At 35.2% G+C, this 11,075-nt stretch overlaps 1 protein-coding gene across 1 annotated transcript; it reads left to right on the plus strand.

Moving 5' to 3' along the window:
• Positions 1 to 1,288: 1,288 nt before the first annotated feature.
• Positions 1,289 to 7,204, plus strand: LOC132278547 (protein TIC 22, chloroplastic). The gene is made up of 8 exons (XM_059780360.1): positions 1,289 to 1,785; positions 1,925 to 1,987; positions 2,747 to 2,821; positions 4,830 to 4,880; positions 6,082 to 6,141; positions 6,259 to 6,330; positions 6,677 to 6,712; positions 6,813 to 7,204. Exons 1-8 carry the CDS (start codon positions 1,363 to 1,365, stop codon positions 6,903 to 6,905), a joined length of 873 nt encoding a protein of 290 aa, XP_059636343.1. The 5' UTR covers positions 1,289 to 1,362; the 3' UTR covers positions 6,906 to 7,204.
• Positions 7,205 to 11,075: the final 3,871 nt, after the last annotated feature.

Below are 11,075 nucleotides of genomic sequence, written 5' to 3' on the forward strand. Positions count from 1 at the left end.
AAGAAAGAAAGGAGAGAGAAGAGATGAGAGAGAAAGAAATGGAGATGGAAGTGGCCTAGCTGGACAGGCCAAGTAGTTTCTACCAAAATAATCGGTCAAATATCATTTTCCTGAGTAAGAATGGTAATTGGTCTAGGCCAATTGGGCTGGGCTGTAGGTTCAGCTCATGGCTTTGACAATATATGGGTTGGGCCCAGACAGACAGAAATTTGATACTGTAATAAGCACCCGTGACCTACTCAGTGGTCTTTGTATTCTTCATATTAAGCCTCAGGTCGAACAATCCAAACAAGTTCAAGTCATATTTGAACTGAATTTATAAGGGAAAAAAAAAAAAAAAAAATCAATCATATATTCATGAAGTATATAATGTAAAGGCCAAAAATAATCTTTTGCAGAGGATGATGGGTACGAAACTTTGTCAACACTAGGTAAAGTGACACTTGAATATGATCCAAGTGTAAAAAAGACGGTTATCAAAAATAACATAACAATTATATTAACAAGTCACTTTATTTGGTGTGGATAAAATATCTTACTTATCACCTTGCAATATTAGTCGCTGGGTAGTCTAGTTGGTAGAAGTACTCTCTGTTCCCTCGACCTTGCGAGCCCAAGTTTGATTCCCCAACACTCTCTCATTCCCACTCCCCGACCTTGCGAGGTATGTAAAAAACAAAGAATTGGACTTGCTTGGTTTGTAACTATTGAAACAGTTTTCTGTTTTAAGAAAACTGAAAATAGAAAACTATACAAAAAATTCTGTTTGGTTTAATTTTTTGAAAACTATTTTTTGAAAACTCAGTAATAAAAATATCTATTTTCATAAAACAATTTTTTATAATTTTCTGAAAATTATTCTTTATTTTCTAAATTTCTAAAAACTGTTTTCAGTGAAAATTATTCTTTATTTTCTAAATTTCTAAAAACTGTTTTCAGAATTATAAATTACGCATACCCATAGTCACTACCTCAACTCCATTGAGTTAATAGTTTGTTTTGATCCACTTCCCAAGTGAATCCAGTCAATAATTAGTTTTGATCCACTTTTAGCCCAAGTGTGTCATTTAATTTGGGCCTACAACTTGGATACTGAACAAATTGGACTCAAATTGGTCCAGCCCACAATACATAGATCTCCTATCCCCACGCGCTGATAATTGATACCTGAAATATATTCACAAAATAACCCCCACTATGGTCGTATAATTTCACAATAGCCTTCCAAAATACCCTTAACTGGTTGGGACATTTTAGTCAATACGTTCGCTAGCCGTGACATAATTTACAGTCCTCAGACTTACATCGGTGTCGAAACGAAGCACCGTTTCATCTCTCTTCTTTCTCTCTCCTGGCAGTGCCATGGAGTTCCCAAAACCCTCGTTAGGCCCCCCCAATCATCTCCTCTCTCTCTCATCCTTCATCCGCCAACAATGCCACCGACTGGGTGCCGAACTCGCGAGTCGACTCGAAGAAACCAAGCGATTCGCCGGACACCTCGCCGCTAACTGGCCTCCACCGCCGCAGAAGCGTTCACGTCCGGTGGTACCGTCTTATTCTTCGTTACCTTTTGCATCGGTGTCGCAGCAGGAGTCTCGTCAGGGCAAGCATGCTTTTGATACTGCTCTGAGCTCCGACCATGTCGCCAAAACCCTCGCCGGAACGGCCGTTTACACCGTCAGCAACTCCAATAATGAGTTCGTGCTCGTCTCCGATCCCAATAGCCTCAAATCCATTGGCTTGCTTTGCTTCCGCCAGGAAGACGCCGAAGCCTTTCTCGCTCAAGTTACCTCTCTCTCTCTCTCTCTCTCTCTCTCTCTCTATATATATATATATATATATATATATCCATGTGCGTGCGCATGTTTTGTGTATATATTTGAATTACAATTTATTTGATTTGGTTTTATGGATTGGCATTCAGGTTCGGTTGCGGAAGAGGGAGCTGAGAAGTGGGGCTAGGGTTGTTCCCATTACACTTGATCAGGTCTCAGTCTTTAAATTTTGTTTCTTCATTTCAGTTTTTACATTTTTATGTTATTAGGGTTTTGATGGTTTGTGAGAAAAATTTAGCTAATCATTCAATTATTATGCAAACATTGTAGCTTGTGGATTAAACCCTAATATTCAAAATGCTAGAGGATTTCTTTGAAAATGGCTTGAAATTCAAAGTGGCTGTGCTAAAAGTGTTTATAAGCATAACAAAAAGTCCCAATAAACGGTTTGGCGGGCATGTAACTTTTAAGTTTTAATTTGAATTCCATTACCCATGAAATACTTAGCCCTAATGTCATTAAGCAATTGCCTTCTCTTTGATTCGTATTCAGTAATCTCCTTGATATTCATTAATTACAGAATGAATAAGGAATGCTCTTTGATAGTAACTTGGCTATATATTCTGACTTCCTAATACTGTACTGGATTGCATATATTTGGCAGTCTTAATTGCTATTTAGTATAAAAAATTATTCATTAGATATTATTTATAATAATTTTTTTGGGAAAAAAACAAAATAAAACAAAGAACAATTTGTCGTTAACTAAATTTGTTGTTAACTAAATGATCGTGGACTAAATCTTTTTAGGTTATAAGCCACTCATTCTGCTTTAAAGTGTGGCAGCTTGCTGTAATGCTGTGCAGTTATATTCATGTTATTTATTTCCTTGGTTTATTTAACTATTTTGTTATTTCATAGTATCTTCACTCGTTTAATTTCTTCTTTTTTCCTCTCCTTTAAAATTATAGGTCTACATGTTGAAAGTTGAAGGAATTGCATTCCGGTTTTTGCCTGATCCTGTTCAAATAAAGAATGCTTTAGAGGTTGGTATTACATGTGTTTCCTAGTTTGTGCAGGTTATACTAATGGCATTCCTTTAACTAAATTGAATCACTTTAAGCTATACTAGTGCCACATCCAGCTGCTGAGTTTGCAACTTGAAAGAGATTGGATATTTCTCATCACATTAGTCTTTGTAACCAACACGGATATGCTACGGATACGGTCTGATATGTGTCCTATACAGCTAGAAAGTATCCAGAATTGTATTTATTTATTTATTTTTCAAAATTGGATCTGGTTGGGATACGACAAGATACTTATGGGATACGTCTGGGCAAAATTATAAATATTTTCATAAATAACAAGTGGCTAATTGTAACAATAAAAACATTCATTGTTTAAAAGAAAATAAAACAAAAACGTCTTATAAGTCTAGATCAATACTAATCTGACACTCATCAACTTAGTGAGAGAGCGAAATATAAAGAAGAAGAATAAGGAGGAGGGAGATCCAATGTCTGCTAAGGGATGTTGTAGTCTAAAAATTAGTTTTTTTATATGAAAATATAATATATTATTATTTTATTGCTGTATCTTGCCATACACATCTTGTTTTTTGGAAATTTGTTGGATTGCTATATCCGTGTCGTGTCGTGTCGTGTACATATCTGTGCTTCATAGCTGTCATCTATTAGTCTATTTCTTGTCAACTGATATTGTTGATGAGTTAAAATAGTGTTGATGTGATGTAAAGTGAAAAGAATACCCTTATTTATAGTGTCATGCTTGCATCATTGCAAAAAGAAGATATAGTGATAAAATTTAGTGGAATGATAGCTCATATCATTTAACATTTTCCATTCCTTGCATGCAAATTTATTGATCAGATATATTGTCCATTCATTATCTTCCATATGGACCATATCTAATGTGTGATTTAACTCTAGTCTTCTTACTAATAGAATGATATTTATCTATTTTAAGTTTATTCATTTATTGTATTGGTGGATTAAAATTCAAGTGTTACAGCAAATGCATTACCTTTTGCAGATTAAGTACTACTTTATTTGTTTACAGATCACTCCAGTACTTCTCTTTTTAATTGAAATGTTAGATCAAAAAGTAGTCCTACTTCAAAGTATGTTGGGTGAAGACAAACCATTGTGTGATTTTTGCTATGTTTAAAATTATGTATTCTCCAAGAAAAAATGCAGTTCAATTTCTTCCAAATATAAGTTGAATTTTCTAGAGCAATTTGATGCCCCAAAGATGGGGAAGTAGTTGGCAAAGCACTTGAATAAGAAGCACTTGAATTAGCAGGCATTTTGGCTTTTTCTTCCCTGGAGAGAAATATGTTTTTTATTGCATATTTATCTTATAAAACAATTTTAAGAATTGCATAATGTAGAAGATGACGTTAAGCAGATATCATAAAGATTATTATATTAAATATGTCTCCTACTATATTTTTGTGATTACGATTATATTCTTGTGCTATATTTAGAAGTGTTCTTTGTATGCTTCACTTAATGGGGTCATGTGGATACTTTAAGTTGGGAGTGCCTAAGATGTGTTGCCCATGCATCCAAGAATAATGAAACTTAATATGAAATTTTGGACTTGTTCACAAGGTGTCATATAGGAGTCTAAGAGTGCTCACAAAGTGTTGGCATCAGCCACATATTAAAGGAGGTAACGACACCTTCGTAGAAGTGTCCTTGCAATTTTGTCTATCTGTAACAAGTTTTCATGTTCTACTCGGTAATTGTATTTATTCCTTATGAATGTCAATCCTTATTCTGATATATTCTGAATTATTCAAAGATGGGCTAGAAATTGTGGTGTCTTGGGTCACATGAGGAAGACCATTGGTAAAATATATTCTTTGAAAGAGAAGTTTTGACAGAATGACCCTTAGATACCACATTAGAAGGGTGTCTAGACAGCAGCTTGTTCCTAATCTGTCTTAACACAAGTATTTGATGCATGTTTGATTTATCAGCGAAACCATACTATACGTGGCTCACATTTACGTTTAATGTCTGGTAGCTGAAAGCTTCGGATATCAAAAGTGGGTTTGATGGAGTTCCAGTCTTCCAGGTATGCCTAATTACTTGTAATGTGTATTCTTTTCAAATAGTCACCTCGTAACACATATTAATGCACCTTATTAATTGTTACCACATATTTTATGCATGAAGGAAAATCATTTTGAGTGTTTATTAGGTTGTAACTGATGTGGAGTTTTTCAATTATAAAACCACTCACAATAGAACGAATCCTTGTAGGATAGGGTTATATTGAGGGTGTCGAACCTCAAGGACCTTGTTGGAATTGTTAAGTATGAAATTGGTTTCGATTTGGTTCAAGAGAAAGATTGATTGGTGTTTTTCAACTTCTAACTTGCAAAGAAATTAAAGAAAACTAAAATTGAACTAAGTTAAGAGAGAATAGGTATCAAGAGAAAGGAACTTAGGGGATTGATTTCACCACTAACCTCATAATCATGGCCAATTATCATAAATTTGGGGAAATAATCATCATGTGTATTTTAAAAGTCATCAACCACACAATGATCTTGTCAAGAAGATTTACACAATCAATTACTAAGTATAGCTCATTTTCGGTTAGCACGAATTGTCTTCCTAACTATAATCTAAGGTTTAATACAACCCGTCTTCCCTAAGCATGAACTATCAAAATACTTTTTTGTGTAAACAATTAAAACCATTGCATAATTATCATCCCAATAATCACAGAAAATAAGAATGATTTGAATTCAATTTTTTTTTTTTAAAAAAAAAAAATCAATTTCTAAGACAAGAAAATAATTCCATTTAAACTGATTATAAACTTTAAAATCCATATACATCAACTAATGTAATTCTCACAATTATACAATCAATACTCATGTATATAAAAATCAACTAAAGTAATTCTCACAATTCTTACAGCACTTTAAAATTATTTCTGCATATTTGGTGGACGGGTGCCTATTTACATCATTCCTTTGGCTCTTATATGTGATTCACATACTTGACTGCACTTATTGCTAGTTAGCCAAATCATATTTTACTTTAAAGAGCTAAATTTTATATTCCGTTAAAAGTGCATTAAAATATGCACAAGTGTGTCTGTACATACACATGTGATCTGTACGAACTATATGTGTTGTGAGATAACCTGATTATATTCACCCACATTGTTGGCTATGCACCACTCAGTAGGACAGTTGTATTACTGTCCAAATGGGTCATATATGTTTGATTTTGTGTTCTCATGAGTATTTTTCTGTCGACAGTCGGACCTACTGGTTGTGAAGAAGAAAAATAAACGTTACTGTCCAATTTATTTCCGAAAGGTTTGTTTGAACCATTGAGCTTTCTTATAGACAGCTTGTTGGCAACTCTTAACATGTTATAAGATGCAATTATGAGTATGGCGCTTACTGTTTATAGTTTGCATGTGTCCGAAACAGGAAGACATAGAGAAAGAACTGTCGGCAGTCTCTAAGGCATCCAGAGTACCTGGGGTTTCTCAACACATTATGGTACCACAACTTGCCATTATTTTTCTGTCACTATTGCTATTTTTTTCTTTTTCATAATCCCCCTGCCAGACATCCTAACACTTCCACATGAACACTTTCTGATTGCCCAAATGGTTTCTGTGTTCACTTGGTAGTGGATTTGTTATGTTTGAAATTCTTATCTGTGTCAAAAACAATGTGGGAGATATAGATGCTATTTTTATTGCTGAAAATTCCGCGAACTTCTTGGAATCGTTATATTGGATCTGCGCAGGCTACACTTTTATCCTGCTTTTTGTGCTTTATACCACTTTTCTCTGCAAGTTGTGAATTTTGTGAAAATGTAATATGTTATTGCTTTCAACAGGTGGGAAGTTTGGAAGATGTTTTGAAGAAAATGGAGGTATAATAGGATCCGAAATTCTGGATTAACTGAATTGGTGATTTGTTTTCTTTTTGGTTCTTAATATTGGAATACATGTCATTTTGTTGTTCAATGCCAGATCAGTGAGAAGAACTCGGGCTGGGAAGATATGATTTTCATTCCACCTGGTAAAAGCCACTTTCAACACATTAGTGAATTGGCAAAAGCATGATAGATTAGATGTGGAATAATCTCTACTGACCACATGAGAGTTTGTAGAAGCAGGCACACACATTTCATCTTTACAGGATCCTATCGTAGCAGGTCAGCCGTCATATCTAATTAGGAAATCTCTCTCTCTCTCTCTATCTCTCTCTCTGTCTCTGATATTGGTTTCGATAGCTCAAAGATACAGAGAATAAATGCATTATTGGTTTAAAATGAATAACAGAACAACTAACATGTGATAAAATGCCAACTTGGACACTTGGGAAACATATATATTGTATATTTACAGTGTCATTGTTTTAAGTTGGTTCGTAATTTGAAGTGTATGAATGAACAGTGAGCTTAAGAAATAGCAAGACTCTGAACTCACTTATAGATTATATTGCTCTGTTGCACCCTGGCTATCTATATGTGAAGACCTCGAAAAGCAACTCCAAGTTAACGGGATTATGAAGAGCGATTCTAGTTATACTGTGACCTCACACGGGAGGAATTTTGTAGGTAGATATGGCAAGACCGGTGTTAAGCCTCCGTTCCTCTTTTGGAATGCAATGCAACCCCATGAATGCTTGCATTGTAAGGCCATTGTTTGTGCAGAAGCTCTTCATTAGATCATTTATCTAACATGGATAAAATACTGTATCAAATACTATGACATGCTGTTTGGTATTGTAAGTAAAGAAGAATCATATATATATATATAAGCTCCGTTAGAACCAATGCGCAAAGCCAAAATGGTTTTGTGAAGCTCCATTTGCGATTACTTGTCAATCACCACCACAACTCAATTTTGATCCCACTTGAGGCAATAATGAATTAACTGCTTCGCCCCAACATCAAGCTTATAATGATCTCATTCAATCAAAAAGGCAAAGCATAAACAACTGTTAAACCTCAAACAATATCTACAGATCATCAAACCCCAAAATATACACCACACGAGACACTCGAATTCATCAATATAAGTCAAACAAGAGCCTATAAGCACAGTAACTTGGGGGAATTGGTTTCAAGCCCAGGATCAGAGTGACTGCCATTAAAACTCTCCTGATTGGCGTAATCTTTGTACATGCAAAGAATGTCATCAGAGCAAAAAATGGAACCTTTTGGAACCCGAATTGTTACGACCTGACGATCGAAAATGCGATTCATCATTTGAGCAAGCGATCGTGATGTGAGCAAATCGGTGTTGTGCTACAACTAGTTTGGGTGGTGGTGGAATACGTTGTTGTTGTTGGTAGTGGTGATGGGTCTGGCAAAAATATCCATCATGACATAAATTAGTGATATAATACCTGTTTTGCTATTTTATTCTTCCGAAAATGCCCAATAGAGTATATATGTTACTAATCTCATAGTATATGGGTGTTATGTGCACATTACTTTTTACTATGTTTTTTTGAAACTTTTTTTTTTATGTATATCTCTAAACCTTTTTTTCTTTTTTAACTTTGAGAATTTGTAGAACAAGGATTTGAAGTTGTTGAGATTTTAGTTTACTATTTTCTACTAATTTTTTTTTCCTTACCAACACTGTTAAACGAAAAAAAACAAAAAAAATCCCAATATCAGTGTACACTGGTTTTTTGTATTTGGAACAGATTTGTTTTCTTTAGTTTGCACTTTATTTTCGGTTTTTATTTTCTATTTTTATCTTCACTTTTCTTTTATACTTTTCTTTCTTTTTTTTAAAAAATTTTTATCTTTATTTGTCCATTGCCAACGTCCTCCAATAGTGTCCTTTTCAGTCATTTTATAAAATTATTTATTTTTATAAAATAGTTTAATAAGGATAATTTAGTTAACTTAGGGTTTAAATTTCAAATGGGCCTATTTGTATCAAATTGAAACTTTAGGAGTGTTTTTCGTAGGTGAGGAGTGTCCTCTAATAGTGTTATTTTTTGTTATTTTACAAAATTATTTAGTTTTATATATTTTATAAACTGGTTCAGTAAGGGTAATTTAGTTAACTTAAAGTTTAAATTTTTTATGACATATTTGCACCAAATTGAAATTTTAGGAGTGTTTTTTTTTTATATGGGGTGTGATATGCACTGTAAGAATACTTTAGAGATACTTTCTGCACTTGACCCGTATATATATATTACGTGAAAATATTTTTAAAAAATTTATTCGCCAAAACAAACGGTGTTGTAGAAACAATTCAATTCATTCATTCACATGTGTTGTTTCACACATCAACCTTGAATCAACCACATAATTGAAAATAAGTGTTGTTTCAGTTGTTTTCCCTCATGGTAGGTGTTCTCCTCTGGTAGGAATGCCTCTGTAAATCAGAGTGTTTCCTTCTTCTCTTTCTCGGTAGTGGTGTTTCCATTAGCTGTGGGGAGAGGGGTTTTTCTTTTAGTTTTCTTTTGTCTAGTGTGTGTATGTGGTTCGTGTAATATCACCATTGGCTGGCCTCTCTCAGCCACTCATTTCTCTTTCTCTTTTCCCTTTATTTTAACACATATTTTTCTCCTCTTATTTTCTCCTCTATTGTATGTAACGCTTTGTGCTTTTTCAGTGTTCTGGTCTGTTCTCTTTGTTTGGGTTCCTAAGTTTTTCTTTTCTTGTTATCCTTCTCTTTCTACTTCACTCTTTCCATGGATCAACATTTGGCATCTATGATTGAAAGTTTTTCCCTTATGGAAAAGAAGAGTTCCCTTATGGAAAAGAAGAGTAAGATTTTGGTGTTATCCGAGGAGGATACACGTGTGGGTCTTCAAGCTTGTTCTTTAAGTCTCTTTGCTAAAATTTGGATAGATCGAGTCTACAAAATTAGCTGGGTTCAATAGGTTTTGGGTGATCTTTGGGAGATGGAGGATTCTCTGGTGGTATACAACATTGGACCCAATATTTTAAAACTCTTGATTTCGGATGCTAAGGACCGGGAGAAAATTTTGCAAAATGGGTCATGACACTGTGACAATCATCTTATGGTTATCAAACAATGACATGATGGCCTCCAGTTTAAAGATGATTTCTTCCTACGATCAGCCTTCTGGATCCAGGTACTTAATCTTGAGGTTTTTTTACCTAACTATGGAGGTGGGTGAGAGGATTGCTAATGGTATTGATAGGTGTCTTAAGGTTGAAATCAGAGATCAAGGGTTAAAAGGTGGTCTCGTCCTTACCTCCGACTAGAGATCGATATTTCAGAACCACTTCAGAGGGGGATACAACTCCAATCTAGTAAAGATCAAACCTTTTGGGCTCCTTTTGGTTATGAAAAATTGCCTATTTTTTGCTATTTCGGTGGGAAAATAGGTCATACTGATACTTCATGTTCATTAAAGGCGGAGTCTGGTGTTCCAAATTATGTTCAGCATAATTGTTATGGTCCTTAGTTGAGGTTTAATGGCACTATTATTGGGAAACAGGTTCATCCTTTGTCCGGCGTTTCAACATCAGATGGTCGTCCTCCGGATGAAGTGTTAGAGCAACATTATTTTCAGAAAGCTTCTAGTTCAAGGGAACAGTCGACTTTGCCGGCGACATTATCTCCCTCTTGTTTGCCATCATCGGTGTTTAGACAACGGAATCAAGGTGGTAAAAAATATGTGTACGAGTTGAAAAAGCTTTCTTGTCCAGTCCCATCAAAGTTTTTATCTTCTGCATGACGCTGTCAGGGGTTAGAGGTGTCAGAATCTTCTCAGTCACGCCAGATAGTTCAAGAGCAGTCTAAGACTTTCGCAGAGACACGTTGGGTTTCGAAGGAGGCTCTGATTTATCTTGATGGGCCAGTACCTCTTTTGGGCCCTAGTGCAGAGGATGTTGGCCCAGATGATCAATTGGAACTAGTCTCAGACCAGCCTATGGAACACTTTCATTCTCAGGCCTACATGATACATTTGGGTAAATATTATGCAGCAGAGTTCAAACAGGTGTTGCCAAGTTGGGCCCTTCACTTGCAGGTAAATAAAAATCCCAAATCTTCTTCATCTTCTTCAGCAAGCAAGTCTAAAGTTGGGAGGAAAAGGCGGTCCTTATCTTCTGCGTCATCTTCGGAAGGAAAATCCAGAAATAAGAAAAGAAAAGCTGTGCTTACAGATGCTCTTCTCCGAAGTGAGAATCAATTAAGTGATGTTTTGGTCTCTCTAAGCTTTGATCGTGACCAATGTCTTGCTAATCTCCTAGCTTGTGTCCCTAAATCCAAACGTGCGGTGGAGGA

The sequence above is a fragment of the Cornus florida genome, unplaced genomic scaffold, assembly GCF_030987335.1.
Source record: "Cornus florida cultivar Cherokee Brave unplaced genomic scaffold, ASM3098733v1 CherokeeBrave_3.0.0_Hap2_Chr10, whole genome shotgun sequence".
Classification (NCBI taxonomy): domain Eukaryota; kingdom Viridiplantae; phylum Streptophyta; class Magnoliopsida; order Cornales; family Cornaceae; genus Cornus; species Cornus florida.

What these genes read in the sequence shown, in the direction of transcription:
- LOC132278547 (XM_059780360.1), top strand. Translation starts at nt 1,363, where the DNA reads ATGGAGTTCCCAAAACCCTCGTTAGGCCCCCCCAATCATCTCCTCTCT. An exon ending in ATGGAGTTCCAGTCTTCCAG is followed by an intron (nt 4,881 to 6,081) that starts GTATGCCTAATT and finishes TTCTGTCGACAG; the next exon opens with TCGGACCTACTGGTTGTGAA. An exon ending in GTCCAATTTATTTCCGAAAG is followed by an intron (nt 6,142 to 6,258) that starts GTTTGTTTGAAC and finishes TGTCCGAAACAG; the next exon opens with GAAGACATAGAGAAAGAACT.